Raw genomic sequence first — 17,241 nt, 5'->3', positions numbered from 1 at the left:
AACCGTTATTGCAGTAAGGGGGGGCCACATTCAGTGTGGTTGTGGCATGTCTGGGTCACTGCCTGTGGGTGGCCGCATCTCGGCTGTGGGCCTTCCTAGGACTCACTCTTCAGTTGCAAGTGGGGCTTGGGGGGTCAGTGCTACTCAGTTGCAGTCTTGCTTGGTGGTCCCCAAGCACTGCTGGGATGACCTCTGCATCCCTCATAACTTATTTGGGGAACAGGCCCAGGCAAAGCGGTCAGGAAATCTGCCTTGAAGAAATGACATCTGGGGGCCAGAGAGGGAGCATAGGGGTTAAGACGCTTGCTTTGCACACGGCCAACCGGGGTCCAATTCTGGGTCCTATGGGGGGCGTCCACCAAGCCCCCTAAGAAGTGATCCCAGAGCCAGGAGTAAGTTCTGAGCACTGCCAGGTGTGGCCCCAAAACCAAAAACTTACTATCCAAGCTGAGGACTGAAAGTTGTGAGGAGGAAGCCAAGAAAATCCTAGTCTCCATGTCCCTAATCAGGAGAGATGTGGAAAGGCCCTTGTGGCCGGGGGATGGAGAGTGAGGCCAGGTGGGCCCAGGCCTTCCTGGCAGAGGCACTGAGCCAGACTGCAGGGTGGCACATCCGGGCATTTGGGTTGGGGTGGGGCTGGCTCATCTGTCTGACACTTTCAGTTTCCTTCGCAGTTTCTTTTTCTTTTTCCTGAGGTGGATGTTGAAAATGCAAGGGATGGGGATGTGGCCGGGCAGGTGTGAGACCTGGGTTCGATGTGCCCAGGCACCAAGTAACAAGGATGGGGATGAGTAAGCCATTGTTCTCCTGTCCCTCCAGGAACAGAATGGAAGGTGAACCGGGCAGCCTGGAAGGGCTCAGTCCCGTGCTTGACAAGAAGAAGAAGAAGAAGAAGAGGCAGTTCGACTCCCCAGGGAGGGAGAGCCCAGAGCCACTGGCGCCCACGGGCCTTGGGGACTCCACGCTGACCGAGGAACAGCCCGGGGGCGCTGAGAGGAAGAAGGGGAGCAGGGAGGCCCTGCCACCCTCGCACCCACTCCCAGAAGCCCAGCACAGCCCCGAGGCTGCGGGGCTAGCTTCTGTGGCCCCCCACAGGAAGAAGCGGAAAAGAAGTGCCTTGGGAGTGGATGAGGAAACGGGGGTCGCATATGTCCTGGTGGACAGAGAAGACAGTGAGAATGAGCCCGAGAACTTACGGAGGGACGTCGATGTCGTGTACGTGGACATGAGCAAGGTCCAAGGGGCCACCCCCGAGCCCGGGGCCCCTGACTCCTCCGCAGCTGAGAGTTCCCCTCAGAAGGAGCCTGAGGAACAGCATTCTCAGGCCAAGAAGAAGAAGAAGAAACAGCCTCGTGACACAGAGCCCAGCACACCCCGAGGCAATGATGGGGAGCAGCTCAACCCGCAGGGGACACCCTGCCACGGGCCTTGGGGGGATGAGTGGGAGAGCCCGCGCACACCCAGCCCCTCGCAGCTGAGGGCCTTCCCCGTGCCCGAAACTTCTCCTGCTCCCCCGCCAGGACAGGGGCACAGTAAAAAAGCCAAGAAAAAGAAGAGGAGGGTGCTTTCGGGGAGCTGGGACCCCGAGGCCCCAGCCGCCGCGCCCCCCGAGCCCACAGGGAGCGGGCCCCCAGAGGACCAGCCGGTGGATAGCACGGAGGCCACCGCGGGACCCGGTGCTGAGAAAGGCAGCAGGAAGAAGACCAAGAAAAGGCAGCTGAGAGCTCCTGGAAGCGGGGTGGCAGGGTCTGCACCCCAGGGGAGCCCCGGGCACCCACTTGCAGAGCCTGAGGAAGGCCTCAGGACCGCGGGGGTGGCAGAGAGTGCTAGGCCCGGGCCCCGAGAGGAGATCCCAGAGACCCCAGAGACGGAGGAGCGGCCCAGGGAACGCACGGGGTGAGTGCTCTGCTCACCTCCTGGTCCCCATGCAGGATGCAGTGACGGGCCCCAGTCGGGCAGGGCCTGTCAAGCAGGGTCTTCCCTCTTCCCTCTCCGTGCCCTCCCTCCCTTCATCCCTCCTTCCCCTCCTTCCCTCCCTCCTTCCTTTCCTCCTCCCTTACCCGATCTGGTCTATCTCAGAAGCTAAGCAGGGTTTGGCCTGGTTCTTGGATGGAAGAAGACAAGATCCAGGCCAGACAGTCCCAGGACTGGTGAACATGCCTTGCATTCTGAAGCCCTCGGTTTGGTCCCTGGTGCTGCCTGGCCAGACCCCTGAGCGCCACGAGCTGTGGCCCCACCCACCAAAATAGTAGTTAAAATCTAAAATGGGAAAAGAAAAAAAAAAAGCCTGGTGAATATCAGGGCTCAGGAGTCATTTACTTCCTTTGCAGCCTCGGGAGTATATTTGAGTTGGTCAAGTTCATTTGGGGGGACTAGAGTGATAAAAAGCGGGTGGGGCCTTTGCCTTGCACCCAGCTGACCCATGTTTGATCCCCAGCACCCCAGATGGTTTCCTGAGCATAGTCAGGAGTAAGCCCTGAGCACCTTAAGATGTAACCAGGAACGAAAACTGAAAACAAGTAATATAAGAGTCCAGATAGAATGGACTTCCTGATCTTGGAGATCCCTTTCGCCTCGAGCATTCGTCAGTCTGAGTGGGATTCACGTGAAGAGACTCAGAGCTCCTCAAGCCTCAGATGCTCATGGGGACCATCCCTGCCGCCCTTCGCACCCACAGGTCTCAGCTCCCAGACAAGAGCACCAAGGACCAGGCCCAAGATGCCGAGAGCACACGCCCGTCGGAAGGTCCCCAGGACTCAGGCGAGGACTCGGGTGACTCAGACGTGGACCTGGGCTCAGCCGTGAGGCAGCTGCAAGAGTTCATCCCCAACATCAGCGCCCGCGCCGCCACCACCATCAAGCGCATGTACCGGGACGACCTGGGGCGCTTCAAGGAGTTCAAGGCTCAGGGTGAGGTCACCTGGCAGGAGCAGCTCTCGGCTGGCCATGCAGCCACAGACCGGAGGCCCAGGGGAATGGTCGCGTGGGGCTGTGGAAGGCGCGGGGCAGGGGATAAGAGGGAACCCGGGAGGGTGGCAGCAGCTCTGGGGAACGCAGGCAAGACAGCCCGGCGGCAGCCTGGCAGCCTCCCGGCTGTCACTGCCACACGAACCTCCCAGCAAGCTGGTCGGGTTAGGAGTGAAGGAGCACTTTTCTGCTGCTCCTGCATGGGTCTGCACCACTGGTCATGGGGAAGAATTCAAAGCCTGATGAGATTCGTCTGGTAGAGAGGTTTAAGACCCTGAGCTGTGGCTGTGTTAGAATGTGTCCTGGTGTGTGGTCTGATCCCTCCCCCCGCCAGTGAAACACCCTGGGGTGGGAGGAGAGCAGGCCAGCGGGGGAGCACTTGGCTTGCCTGTGGCTGGTCCTGGCTGTCCTGGCCCCATTTCTGTCCCCTCAGCCCATCAGGAGTAAACCCTGAACACTGTCAAGTGTCGCCCAAAACAACCTCCCCCCACTCCGCAGTTGCTAGTGCAGGATCTGTAGAGCGAGCCTGTTTTTCCTGTTACAGTCTTTTTAAAAGTTTTTTATTTATTTTGCTTTTTGGGTCACACCCAACAATGCACAGGGGTTCCTCCTGGCTCTGCACTCAGGATTTACTCCTGGCGGTGCTCGGGGGACCATATGGGATGCTAGGAATTGAACCCGGGTTGGCCGCTTGCAAGACAAACGCCCTACCCACTGTGCTATTGCTCCAGCCCCTCCCTGTTACAGTCTTAAGTTGAAATTTTTACCAAAAATGGAGGTAAGTGCCAGAGGTGTGGCTCAGTGGCAAAGCCCTTGGATGCATGGGACCTGGGTTGGTCCCCGGCATTCCCACAAACAAGAAAAGAATTGATAGAGGAAAATGAAGTGCCCAGTGCATCAGCCCATGGTGCAGTGCTTTGAGAGCAAAGAGTGAACAAGGCAGGGACCCGGGGGGCCTGGGGTGTTTCTGCTCATGCCAGCTCGGTGCACCTGGCCATTCAGTCATGAGGGGCAGGCGACTCTGAATGTGGAAAACTGCCACCCTCAGGAGAAGGCTGTGCCATACAAGGCCCTGGAACTGGGGTGATGGGCGGCTTCGTGGGAAGAGGGGTGCCTTGGAGCCACGCTGAAAGGAGTGTCCAGTGGCTCCGGGCTGCCCCACGGGGCCACGTGCAGAGCGGGCCTGGTTGCGTGTTGACCAGACACTTGCTTCTCCCCTCGGTCCCCCACCCCGGCCCTCCCAGGTGTCACTATCAAATTTGGCAAGTTCTCTGTCAAAGAAAATAAGCAGCTGGAACAAAATGTGCACGATTTCCTGGCGCTGACGGGCATTGAGAGCGCAGACAAGCTGCTGTACACGGACAGGTACCCAGAGGAAAAGTCCGCGATTACCGACCTGAAAAGGAAATACTCCTTCCGCGTGCACATAGGTGAGTTCCCCTCCACCCTGCTCTGGCTGCACCCCGCCCCTCTGTGCACATAGGTGCGCTCAGCCCCATCCCAGCCAAGCTCTGCCTCTTCTGGGTGCTTATTGGTGCGTTCGACCTGGCCCTGGCCACGCCACCTGACTTCTAGACGCTCACTGGTGCGTTCACCCCCATCCCAATCACGCTCTGCCCCTTCTGGGTGCACGTTGGTGCGGTCAGCCCAGCCCTGGCCACGCCCCACCCCTTCTGGGTGCACGTCCCCTACCGGCCCTGACCACGCCCTGCCCCTCTGGGTGTGCGTTGGTGTGTACGGCTGGGCCCCAGCCACGCTCAGCCCCCCACGTCCTTAGATGAACTGGAGTGAGAACCCCGAGCTGGGACACGCGTCTGAGTAGACAGCCGTGTACACTGCTGCTGTGCCCACCTGCACTTGGGGGATTTGGATTGTGTCCCCGTCTCCAGTTTTTATGGCCAGTTGAGCCTGTCTTTGCTCCTAGTAAGCTGTACTCCTGTGGGCACTGCACACCCAATCTTTTTTGTGCAGGGCAGGGATGGGCTATATCCAGCAGTGCTCAGGGGCTGTGCCTGGCTCTGTGCTCAGAGGTGAACTCTGGGCGTTCTCAAGGGACCTTATGTGGTGCCGGGGATCCAGCTGGGTCTGCTGCAGGCAAGACCAGCCCATCATCACAGTTCACCCACGCCCGGCACACACTCTCTGTGCATCCGGCTCCCACGCTGTCCTCTGCAGCCAGGAAGGTGCTTAGTGCCGGAACCCTCAGAGGTTAGGCACTTGATCTGAACTGCCTCTTTGAAGACAATGATTTTCTAGGGGCTCTGGAGAGCACCAAGGACAAGAGGGAGACCCTTCGAGGGAGGGCTGGTGGTCAGGGTGGGGAAGTGAGCCGTCTGCGTTTGGACATCTCCGTCTCGGGGAGTCCTCAGGCCTCATGTTGGCCCCTTTCTCTTCTTTTGGGTATTTTGGGGGCCACACCCCGTGGTGCCCAGGGCTGACTCCTGGCAGGCTCGCGGAGCCATCTGGGTGCCCGGGATTGGACCTGGGCTGGCTGTGTGCCAGGCAGGTGCCCTGGCTACTGCTCTGTCTCTCCAGCCCGGCACCCTCTTGTCCTGTCTCACATCACGGCGAAATCACTCAAAAGCCCCGGGGGACCTTGCCTCAAACGCTGTAGAGCAAATGCGACTGTGTCTGCCTGAGGGGTGGGCCCTGGGGCATCTCCCGAGCCCGCTGTGGCGCAGAGGCTGCAGGACCCTTGCCCGGGCCCTCCGTGCTGGTGGGTCCGCACCTCTTCCCCTGCTCAGTGTTGCTCTCACCGTCTTTCCTCCCGACTCCAGGGAAAGGCATTGCCCGGCCCTGGAAACTCGTGTACTATCGGGCGAAGAAGATGTTTGATGTCAATAATTACAAAGGCAGGTAAGCGGCGTGAGACCGTCCCCCTGGGGCGCTGCAGCGCTGGGGGCCACACACCCGCTGGGACCAGTTAGATCCGACGGGTGTAAAGGTGGGGGAGAGAGCGAGAGCTCGGGTGGCTTCAGGGCTGGCCCCGGGCCTGTCCGTCTGCTCAACCCTCCTCACTCAGCCCACGCCCATGCTGGACCCTGCTCCGCCCAGCACTGAGCTCCTGTGAGCCTCAGTCTGCCTTCTCCGTGCCGGTTCCCGCTGTGCCCAGAGCTTTGGGTTTTCCATACCGGTGGAGGGGGCAGTGAGCACTGTCGGGGGAGTGGCATGGGGTGAGCACGGCCGGTGACTGAGCACTGGGTGAGGAGCCTGTCATTGGCATGGCTGGCCCCAGACCACTGTCCTGGCGCTCTTCGGACCCCTCCCCGCCTGCCCCGCAGATACAGCCCAGGAGAGGAGGAGAAGCTGAAGGCCTACCACTCCCTGCACGGGAACGACTGGAAGAAGATCGGCGAGATGGTGGAACGCAGCAGCCTCTCCGTGGCCCTCAAGTACTCGCAGATCAGCTCCAGTGAGTGGGGCCCCGAGCGCGCGGTGGCCTCAGCTGGCCTGCTTCCCTCGTCGGGGGCCTGACACAGCTCAGCGGCCTGCGGGGGCCCGGGGTCGATCCCCGGCATCCCTCAGGGTGCCCTGAGCCCCGCCAGGAGAGCCAGGCGCCAGCCCCGAGCGTCGCCGGGTGCAGCCCAGACGCAGAGCCCAGGGGATGTGCTTGTCTCCTTCCTTTCCTCGTCTATGTCTGAGGAAGCCGCCAGCCTTTCTTCACAAGGCGGGGCCACAGGCCTAAGTGATGGCCCCGCGGGGAGGGTGCTTGCCCTGCACGCGGCTGACCTGGGTTTGATCCCTGTACACCCCATGTGGTCCCCGAGCACCACCAGGTGTGACCTCGAAGCACAGAGCCAGGAGTCAGCCCTCAGCATCGTGGGTGTGACCCCAAGTCCCAGACAAACCAAATAAGCCCGATCGTGTCCATCCCATTCAGTGGCTTTCCACAGCCCTCACACTGCCCAGCTGTCAGCGCCCCTGGGAGGAAGACTGGGTGAAGGGTCCCCCAAGCCCCTGGGTGGGAGGGAGGCGGTTTGACAGGCCTGTTCAGCAGAGGTTTTTCTCCAAACCAGCACTGCTGTCTGGGACCTAGCTCCAAGGACTGGGCCTAACCCCTCGGTCCCCTGAGCACCTTAGAAATGGCCCCAGCACTGCGGGGGTGACTGACCAGAGTGAGTCCAGAATTACACGTGTCGGCTGTTTCTGTTCTTCGCTCATGCAGTTTTCTGGTTCCATACTTCACGGGGGTGAGGGTCGCGGGGTTGAGATATTAGGCCGCACCCAGTGGTGCTCTGGCTCATACTCTAACCAGTCAAACGTGTGGCCACTTTCAGAACAGGTCTTAGCTTTGTCATGTCAGCCGGGAGTCCCTGTGCCCTGGCGTGCCGAGCTGGGCTGTGGCCACCTGTGGGGCTTGCCAGGATTGCACCTCTTTGTAGGGGCCGGAGGGGTATCACTCCTGCTGGTGCTGGGGGGCGTCATGCAGGCCCTGCGACCCTCAGGGTTCCTCTGTCCTCTTGTGGGTGCTGGGGGCACAGTGGTGCCAGGTCAGGCCTGGGGCATAGGTTTCTTGGGGTTTTTTGTTTGTTTGTTTGCTTTTCCTTTTTGAGTCACACCTGGTGATGCTCTCAGGAATCACTCCTGGCAGTGCTCAGGGATCATATGGGATGCCGGGGATCAAACCCAGGTCGGCAGCGTGCAGGGCAAACACCCTCCCCGCTGTACTATCGCTCCGGCCCAGGCTTTCCCATTTTTATCTTTTTATTATTTTGTGGTCACGGGCGCAAACCCACTCCAGCCATCCAGGCCATCTCGCTGGCCCCGTTTGTTTGCTGCAGGATTGTTTCACTCTCTGGTTTGGGCTCCGTGGCACAGCTGTGTGCGAGGCGAGGCCCTTGCCTCCTGTGCTCGCTGGCCCGAGACTCTCCCTTCGCTGCGACTTTGAGATTCAAACTCCAGGCCTCACGGGCTCGGGGACGGGTCACCCCTTCCCGTCTCCCCGCCCCCTGGGTCCTGGCTGTCACGTCCAGGAATGGCCTCCGGGTGCCATTTAAGCGCGTTAACGGCCTTGATCCAGAGACCCACAAACGAATCTCAGAACCAGCAGCTCACTGCAGAGATGCCTCCGGACCCCAGTTATCTAAAATTTTAGAATTCCAGGAGCGGGCAGTCACTGCTGTTCATAACAAGCGATACGGAATAAATGACCTAGTGTCTGCCTCTCGGGCAGGCCTGAGTGGTGGTGGGAAAATTCAAAACAATGGTGGTGGAGTTGGTATTCAAATATTGAATGTAATCCATTATTATGAACAACTTTTTTTTGGGTCACACCCGGCGATGCTCAGGGGTTACTCCTGGCTCATGCACTCAGGAATTGCTCCTGGCAGTGCTCGGGGGACCATATGGGATGCTGGGAATCGAACCTGGGTCGGCCATGTTGGCTATGAGCAAGGCAAACACCCTACCCGCTGTGCTATCGCTCCAGCCCCGATTATGAACAACTTTATAAAATTTTTTTTTAAAGAAATAACTGGGAAGGGAAAAAAATAGAAAGGCATGTGACAGATTTCCCATTGAGCCTCTCCCGTGTGGCTGAGACCCTGCACCCCCACCCCACACCCACCCCTCCCTGCACCCTCAGAGCCTGTGATTTACTTCAGGGTCACTGTTGGCTTTGGGTGGTCCTGGGACTCCGAGGCCAGGCCTCATACATGCGGGCAGCCGCTCTGCTGCCAAGTCCTGTCTCGGCTCATGTGCACTCGAGGTGTGACATGCGTCCAATGACACGTATGCATACGTATGCATGGTGATCCTGTGATAATGAATGACTGTAGGTGTCTCATGAGTTTTGTGTTATTTGTTTTGGTTTTTTTTTCCTTTTTGGGTCACACCCAGCGACACTCAGGGCTTCCTCCTGGCTCTGCACTCAGGAATCACTCCTGGTGCGGCTTGGTGGATCCTATGGGATGCCGGGGATTGAACCCAGGTTGGCCGCGTGCCAGGCAAACGCCCTCCCCGCTGTGCTATTGCTCCAGCCCTGCAACGCTTTGGTTTAAAGGCTCGAGTGAGGGCGGAGAGGCGACGCTCAACAGCTTCCTGTGTCTCTAGAGAGAAATCGTGGAGCCTGGAGTAAAGAGGAGACGCAGAAGCTGACCAAGGCTGTGGAGGAAGTGATCCTGAAGAAACTGACTCCCCAGGAGCTGAGTGAGGTGGACGCGAAGCTGCAGGCGCGCCCCGAGCACCGCCTGTCCATCGTGCGGGAGCGACTCTACAAGGGCATTTCCTGGGTGGAGGTGGAGGCGCGTGTGGAGACCAGGAATTGGATGCAGTGCAAAAGTAAGTGGTAAGTTTTCAGTCTCCTGGGAGGGGCGGGGGGGCAGGGGGGGTCTCGAGGATGGGGGCTCCCAGGAGGCCTGTCGAGGGTGTCCTGTGCCCGTGCCCTTCCAACAGAGATTGCTTCCGACTTAACTTACTCCGACCCCCGATTCCGTGGACCGTTGCTCATAAGTAGCGGGGACCTCGTTTCTTTTCCTTTTTTTTTTTTTTTTTTTTTTTTGCTTTTTGGGTCACACCTGGCAATGCACAGGGGTTACTCCTGGCTCTGCACTCAGGAGTTACTCCTCGCGGTGCTCAGGGGACCCTATGGGATTCTGGGAATCAAACCCGGGTCGGCCTCATGCAAGGCAAACGCCCTACCCGCTGTGCTCTCTCTCCAGCCCCTCTCTTTTCTTTTTGATGGTGATGTGGTGAGTGTCCGGATACTGGGACCATACCTGGCAGTGACCAGGGACCACATGAGGTGCTGGGATCAAATGAGGCTCAGCTGAATCCAAGGCAAGCGCCTTAACCCCCGAGCCATCAGTCAGGCTATTTTGCTGTTGTGTTTCAGTGTTCTCACTCGGGGCGCCCCAGCACAGCAGATAGGGTGCTTGCCTTGCACGCAGCCAGCCCAGGCCGACCCCGGTTCTATTCCCCCGCCCCCTCAGACTGCCCGGCAAGCTTCCGAGAGTATCCCACCCACACAGGCAGAGCCTGGCAAGCTCCCCATGGCGTATTCAATATGCCAAAATTGGTAACTATAACAGGTGTTATTCCCCTGACCCTGAAAGAGCCTCCAGTTGTTGGGAAAGACAAGTAAGGAGAGGCTGCTAAAATCTCAGGGCTGGGACAAATAAAGACATTACTGGTGCCCGCTGAGTAAATCAACAGATTACAGTGATACAGTTGCGGTGTTTGGGGACACAGATCTTTATTCACGGAAGTATTTGTTATTGGGGGCGGGGTTGGAGGCAGAACGGAGGGACCCTGTGCTCTGCCACATTCCCATATCCGGGACCCCCCTAAGGTATTTTAAAGATAAGCTCCCTCCTGAGGCCAGAGCGATAGCACAGCGGGAAGGCTCTTGCCTTGCATGCAGCCACTCTGGGGTCCATCCCTGGAATCCCATACAGCCCCCCAAGCACTGCCAGGAGTACTTCCTGAGTGTAGAGCCACGAGAAACCCCAGAGTACCGCTGGGTGTGACCCCTCAACAAAACAGAATTAGAAGATAAAGATTCATGCCATAGGGGCTGGAGCAATAGCACAGAGGATAGGGCGTTTGCCTTGCACGTGACTGACCCCGGGTCGATTGCCAGCATCCCATATGGTCCCCTGAGCACCTCCAGGAGTAACCCCTGAGCATCGCCAGGTGTGACCCAAAAAGAAAAAAAAATTTTTTTTCATGCCAGAGTGCTAACACAGCAGGTATGGTGCTTGCCAGCCAGCCCCACTTGGGTCCACACCATCCTGTCTGGTCCCCTGAATCCCAGCAGGGGTGACCCCTGAGTGCAGAGCCAGCAGAAAGCCCTGAGCACCGCTGGGTATGGCCGAATAACTGAGGGAAACAAAAGGAAAAAGAAAGGAATCCCAAAATATCCCCCTCAGACCTTAAACCTGTCCCAGCTGTCCCGGAAGACGGTGACCACAGGGACTGAGCCCCCGGTGGCCTTCCTGGGGGCAATACTGGAGGCGGCACTTGCTCGCCCTGTGGCAGCCCGGACAGTGTGTCAGGCCTGGGACCCACCTGCGCATCTCGTGCCCGTCCTTGATGCTCCTGTTGCAGAGTATTAACTCACTTTAGGGGGCAACATGAAACGGTGCTCAGGGCCCCGGGACCCACATGGGAGCTGAACCCGGGCCAGCCGTGTGCTCGGCAGGGCCTCGCCAACTCTGCTGTCCTACCCAGCCAACCAGTACTTTTATCTGTGTTTTATTTTATTTTGGTTTGGGGGCCACACCTGGCAGTGCTCAGAGCTGACTCCTGGCTCTGCCCTCAGGAATTGGTCCTGGCAGAGCTTGGGCGACCCTGTGGGACACCGGGGATGGCAGCCGGCCAGGTGTGTGCCAGACCAGCAACCTCCCCACTGTCCCGTCTCTCCAGCCCCTGGTGTCGTTTCATCCTTCCCACTATGTTGGTGCTCGCATCTGTTCTTGGAGGGCAGTGAGCGGCAGAAGGCAGAAAGTGGCTCTGAGGGAAACCGAGGTGAGATGAGCCAGGGAATTCTTCAGGAAATCCTGGAACTTGAACTAAGTTTCCCCTTTTAACACAGGATGGAAATCCTCACCAGGAGGATGACTAACGGGCGGCGTGTGTACCGCGGGCTCAATGCGCTGCAGGCCAAAGTCAACCTGATTGAAAGGTAAGAAAGGCCGGGGTGCGGGGGGTGGGGGGGAATTTAAAAAAAAAATTAAAGAAAGACCGGAGCGGGAGGGGTCCTCCAGGACTGAGCCCTGAGCACAGAGCCAAGAGTGAGCTGTGAGCACCTTTGGGTCTCTTTCTCTCTCTCTCTCTCTCTCTCTCTCTCTCTCTCTCTCACACACACACACACACACACACACACACACACACACACACAGGAGTGATTCCTAAGCACAGAGCCAGGAGTGAGCCTCTCTGGGTGTTTCACACACACACACACACACACACACACACACACACACACACACACACACTCTAGAGCCTGCTCCTTAGGGGGCCGGGTCATCGCTCAATATCACATCACCACCACATGGTCCCCAACCTCCAGGACTGCCTAGTGGAGGGGGGCTTTCCCCTGCAACACTTTTTAAATTTCTTCTAGATTGTATGAAATCAACGTGGAAGATGCCAATGAAATCGATTGGGAGGATCTTGCTGGTGCCATCGGGTGAGCCCTCGTTTGCTAGTGATATCATTCTGTTAGAGTCCTTTCTTGGAGGTTGCAGCCCAGGGGTGCTCAGGGCTGACTCCTGACATCTTTCCGGGAAGGACTCAGGGTGCCAGAGAATGGTCCTGGGTTGGCCATGTGCAAGGCAAGCACCTTACCTGCTGACTATCTCTCAGCCTCTTTTCTTCAGGGGTGGGGGCTGGGGGACAGTGCTTGGGGCTGACTCCTGGCTCTGTGCTCAGGGGTCACTACTAGTGGTGCTTGGGAAACCCTACGTGGTGCCCAGGATCAAGTCTGGGTTGGCCTAAGGGCAAGGCTAGCACCCTACCCTTTGTATTATCTTTCCGGGCCACCAAATTTTCGTTTGTTTTTTATTGTTTTTTTTGGGTCATACCCAGAGATGCTCCAGGGGTCCCTCCTGGCACTGCAGTCAGGAATCACTCCTGGCCATGCTCGGGGGACCCTATGGGATGCCGGAGATCGAACTCTGGTTGGCTGCATGCAGGGCAAGCATTCTACCCATTGTACTATCTCTCCGGCCTCCCACTAAATTTTTTTTTTTTTTTTTTTTTTTTTTTGCTTTTCGGGTCACACCTGGCTCTGCACTCAGGAATTACTCCTGGCGGTGCTCAGGGGACCATATGGGATGCTGGGAATCGAACCCTGGTCGGCTGCGTGCAAGGCAAACACCCTACCCGCTGTGCTATCTCTCCAGCCCCATCCCACTAAATTTTTAATAAAAGACTGTTTCCTTGACTTTACATCGCAGGGCTGAAATCCAGGCTACATGTGAATTTTTGTTTAGGTGGTGTTTTGTTAAAATTCATCATTTTTACCAGAAAGCCAAGATAGCGCTGCTACAGAGTGAAGAAATTTCTCCAGGAATTAACAGCCTTAGGAAAGGAACTTTGGGAAAATTACTAGAGGGTGGGAGAGCTAGGACAGGTGTTAAGGCACATGTCACCTTGAACGTGATGACCCCAGTTTGGTCCCGGCATGGTAGAAGGTCCCTTGGACACCACAGGTCCCCTTTAAAAAATGTAAAATGGGGCCGGAGCAATAGCACGGCGGGTAGGGCGTTTGCCTTGCACGCGGCTGACCCAGGTTTGATTCCCAGCATCCCATATGATCCCCTGAGTACCGCCAGTAGTAATTCCTGAGTGCAGAGCCAGAAGTAACCACTGTGCATCACTGAGTGTGACCCAAAAAGCAAAAAAAGAAAAAAAACCCTAAACTAGAAAATGTAAAAGGTAGCTGGAACAATAGCACGGCAAGTGGGGCATTTGCTTTGCACGCGATCGACCTGGGTTCAGTTCTCATATGGCCCCCAAGCACCACCAGGAGTAATTCCTGACTGCAGAGCCAGGAGTAACCCCTGTGCATCGCCGGGTGTGACCCCAAAACATGAATAAATAAATAGTGTAAAATGTAAGTATGACTTGACAAACACTGGAGCACCTCTGCAGAGGCATGTGACAAGCGTGCATTTGCCCTACGTGTGGTGGTTCTGGAAATGGGTCTTTATTTTATTATTCTTAAAAATTCTTGCTTGGGGGGCTAGAGTGATAGCACAGCGAGTAGGGCGTTTGCCTTGCACACAGCCAACATGGCCAACACAGGTTCAATTCCCAGCATCCCATATGGTCCCCCGAGCACCGCCAGGAGCAATTCCTGAGTGCATGAGCCAGGAGTAACCCCTGAGCATCGCCAGGTGTGACCCAAAAAGCAAAAAAAAAAAAAAAAAAAAATTCTTGCTTGGGTATGTGTTTTCAAAAGTCCAGTGGCGCTCTATCCTTAGCGCCGCCCGCGTTCGGCTTTCTCACGTTGCTTCCCCCACCCCGGGGAGGTCGATGGCGATGGGCAGGCGAAGGAAGGAACAAGGGCCAGGCTGGTCCATATCAATCGTAGTTGATTCCAATCTTCACTCCCCTTCCGCTCGCTCTCCCCCCCCCCCCCAACCCCTCTCCCTTCTGATTCTGCCCTCTGGAGCCCGATCCCAAGCCCGTGCCCCTGCCTGAGCCTCAGCCTCAGCCTCAGCCTCATCTAAAGAGATTATTCCTGATTACTAGGAGATCTGCTCAAGGGTGGGATCCCAACAAGGGTGTGTTCTTTCCTCAGCTAGTAATCTACTTAAGTAGTTGTAGTAAATCTACTTCCAATATTTCTAGCAATGTCATTTGTATGAGCACAGTAAGAGATACAAACTTAGAGTTTGGTTCTTCCTGAGGACATCTCACTATATATTCCGCAGTCCTCAGGCCAGCCCCAGCAGGGTCTGGTCCTAGTCTCGTCTTTACTTATTTTTGGATCATGACAGCATTTGTTCGTGATCATGCCCTCAACTGATAGTTGAGTATCGTGGCACTTTGGCCTGGCCCATTTCAATGCCAGCGTAGCTCACAGCTTGTCCTGGGTCTATTCAGTCCCTCATTGGGACCCTGCTTTTGGGGTGCTAGGAACCAAGGGCAACTGAGTCAAGAAAGCAGATGCCCAGGAGTAAATATTATTCGGAGTCAATCAACTCCCAAGCATAACATTAACTGTCTTCCTGTGTCCATACAGAAAGGACATTGCTTACAATACAAGTTCAGTGTCCTCAGAAGGATTGATCTTACAAGCTAACAGAATCTGATTAGGGAGAAAAGGTGATTAACTGGCTGGGGAGGAGAGCGCAGAGAAGAGTTTACAGATCAACAGGAATGGGGGTGACTCGAGAGCACTGTGATGGGTATAACCCAGTAAACCTAAGCTCCCTGTGGCAAGGGAGAAAGGACAAACCAATGTTATCTTACACTTGGGGGTTACTCCGGCTATTCTCAGGGAACCATGTGGGGTGCGGGGTCAGACCTGCTTGCGTGGCCAGCTCCTTCGCCTCGGTACTATCTCTGCAGCCCCAACTATGGGATTTAGAAGTACCAAAACTGACTCTTGGAGTCCCAGCCTCCGACCCGCCCTGATTTCACTGTGAGCTCTTGAATGATTTGTGCCTCAGTTTCCCTGCCTCCAGAGCCAGGGGAAGAACCGCAGCCCCCCTTGTGGCTCCAGGATATCCGACCGGTTCTGGGTGCATGTGCAGGTGTGTACAGGCATGCGCACACACGTGTATATGTCTGCTAGATTGGTAGCGTCTAGTGTGCCTTGCTTTGGGTACGCTTGTCCGTTCGCATCCCTGTGTCGCAGACCCACCGTCACGAATCCCCTTGGTACCTTCTGTGGAGGTATCTGATCCTTTTCAACCCGGCTCTGCTTTTCTTTCCTAAAGTGACGTCCCTCCATCGTACGTTCAAACCAAGTTCTACAGACTGAAAGCCACCTGTGTTCCCTTCTGGCAGAAGAAAACGTTTCCAGGTCAGTGTTCACGGGGCGCGTGGCAAGTGCCATGTGGGGGCTTCTGGGCCTGTGTCCTGCACCCGTGAACGGGCATCCTCGCCTCCTGCCAGCCCGTACTGTCATGCGTGTGTCCTGGGGACCCGGTGCTGCACGGCCATTCCCAGGCGCAGTGTCACTTCTGAACTCTGATCAGCAGAGTTTGGTGGGGGGCTTGTCCGCAGTCCCAGGCCGGGGGGGGGGGGGGAACGTCTCTGGGTCCCGGCTGCCTCTGGACTCTGCCCCTGGCTGCCGAGCTCAGCCTGGCCCCATCCTCGCGTGCCTGGTGGGTTAGGGACGGTGGAGCTGCTCGCGTCGCTTCTGAAAGGCCGGGTCTGTTTGTCTGGCAGAGATCATAGACTACCTCTACGAGGTCACCCTCCCTCTGCTGAAAGACAAGCTGGAGAAGCTGGTGGAGAAAAGGGGCACCAAGATGCAGACCCCCGCAGCGCCCAAGCCGGCCTTCCTGTTCCGAGACATTTTCTATGCCGACGATGACGACGACGACGATGACAGCGAGGGTGGCGAGGAGAGCGAGGGCCACTGAGGCCAGACCGGCTCCCTGGGCGCCAACAGCTGCCCTCATGGCTGCCCTCACAACGGTTCCTGAAACCCATTCAGGGGCCACACGTGCCTTGCGTGGACAAACCTATGCTCGGGTTGACCTGAATGGGAAGAAAGCAGCACAGTTGCTTTTTCCCCTGGCAGATAGATGGCTGCAGCTGATGGTGCTGAAGAGAACCAGGGTCCGAACCCGCTCTCCACACGGCCTTGTGGGCCTGACCTCAGGGGGCACGAGTGCGCACAGTCTGGGAACACAGGAGTCATGCTTCTGTGTCCTCCGTCCTGCGCGCGCCCTGGGGCCAGGGAAGGTGTGGGTGGAGCTCTTGGCCTGTCGTCCTGCTCCGTGTCCACCGTCTCCCTTGGTGGAGTCTGGGCTCCAGAGACTCATCTGCGCACTGGCCCCCGATCGCACCCGCCAAACTGATCTGCGTCGGCTCAAAGCAGCCACAGCCACGCCAGCCTGCTCATCCGTTGCTGTAGAAAAACGGGCCTTTTTCATCCTCGTGAGACACTGGGGTCTCAGGAGCAGCTGATACCGCAGCTTCAGAGATTTTATTTTTTGATGAAACCAAATTTTATAGGAGGGAGAATACAGCAGGGAGAGCACTTGCCTTGCACAGGCTGTCCAGGGTTTGATCCCCAGCGTCCTGTCGGGTCCCCTGAGCCTGCCAGGAATGTTCCCTGAGCACCGCCAGGTGTGGCCCAAAATAATAAAAATAAAAACAAATTTTGTAGCTCCTCTCGGATGGCCTCGCTGGGTTGTGTCTGGTTTATTTTCCCTTTGTCTTGTTCGTTTATCTCTCTGGTTTCCTTATATACGTCAGTGAAACCGCCCATGGTCTGCCTGTCCCTGTCTGAAGGTCTTGCCTGCCTGCTCCCGATGTTTCTTCCCATTTTGTTGTAAGCAGCGACATTTCCGCGTTCTTGAGCCAGAGGGACCTTTGGGGGGCCCCATCTCTGCTGTTGGTACTGCAGTTAACATCGGGTGCATGGACGTCTTTGACCCTGACCTTGTCATTCAGGTGGGTCCCCTGGGTTCTGTCCTGTCGTGGGGAATGCACCGTGCCAGTCTCCCAGCACCGAGGGCTGTGGTCTGTCTGCCCCGATGCTCGCTGTTCTAAGCACTTTCTGTGAGCGTCTGTCTCGCATGTCCATGTGCTTGTTGCTGTTTGAGTTTCCCTCATCATCCCTTTCCGGGAACATCTTAATGTGTG

At 56.9% G+C, this 17,241-nt stretch overlaps 1 protein-coding gene across 2 annotated transcripts; it reads left to right on the top strand.

Annotated features, from left to right (window-relative positions):
- The first annotated feature begins 824 nt into the window (after nucleotides 1-824).
- Nucleotides 825-16,561, top strand: TTF1 (transcription termination factor 1). Of its 2 annotated transcripts, XM_056132848.1 has the most exons (10): nucleotides 825-1,896; nucleotides 2,678-2,910; nucleotides 4,212-4,397; nucleotides 5,745-5,823; nucleotides 6,249-6,379; nucleotides 9,019-9,253; nucleotides 11,501-11,590; nucleotides 12,032-12,097; nucleotides 15,360-15,445; nucleotides 15,814-16,561. In XM_056132848.1, the coding sequence occupies exons 1-10, from the start codon at nucleotides 827-829 to the stop codon at nucleotides 16,008-16,010; spliced, it is 2,373 nt and encodes a 790-aa protein (XP_055988823.1). In that variant the 5' UTR covers nucleotides 825-826; the 3' UTR covers nucleotides 16,011-16,561. The 2 variants fall into 2 exon arrangements, 1 of the variants encoding a protein (XP_055988823.1); XR_008795026.1 differs by lacking the exons at nucleotides 15,360-15,445; nucleotides 15,814-16,561 and having other exon boundaries at nucleotides 9,019-9,246; nucleotides 12,032-12,103.
- Nucleotides 16,562-17,241: the final 680 nt, after the last annotated feature.

Source organism: Sorex fumeus, unplaced genomic scaffold (genome assembly GCF_029834395.1).
Source record: "Sorex fumeus unplaced genomic scaffold, SorFum_2.1 ptg000095l, whole genome shotgun sequence".
Taxonomy (NCBI): domain Eukaryota; kingdom Metazoa; phylum Chordata; class Mammalia; order Eulipotyphla; family Soricidae; genus Sorex; species Sorex fumeus.
The sequence above is the reverse complement of the archived record's forward strand: the minus strand, read 5'-3'. Positions and strand labels throughout refer to the sequence as shown.

Excerpts from the sequence above, each read along its gene's own strand:
- TTF1 (XM_056132848.1), top strand. The coding sequence starts at position 827 with ATGGAAGGTGAACCGGGCAGCCTGGAAGGGCTCAGTCCCGTGCTTGAC. Across the intron at positions 2,911-4,211 it reads CAAGGAGTTCAAGGCTCAGG|GTGTCACTATCAAATTTGGC; the intron begins GTGAGGTCACCT and ends CGGCCCTCCCAG. Across the intron at positions 11,591-12,031 it reads AAAGTCAACCTGATTGAAAG|ATTGTATGAAATCAACGTGG; the intron begins GTAAGAAAGGCC and ends AATTTCTTCTAG.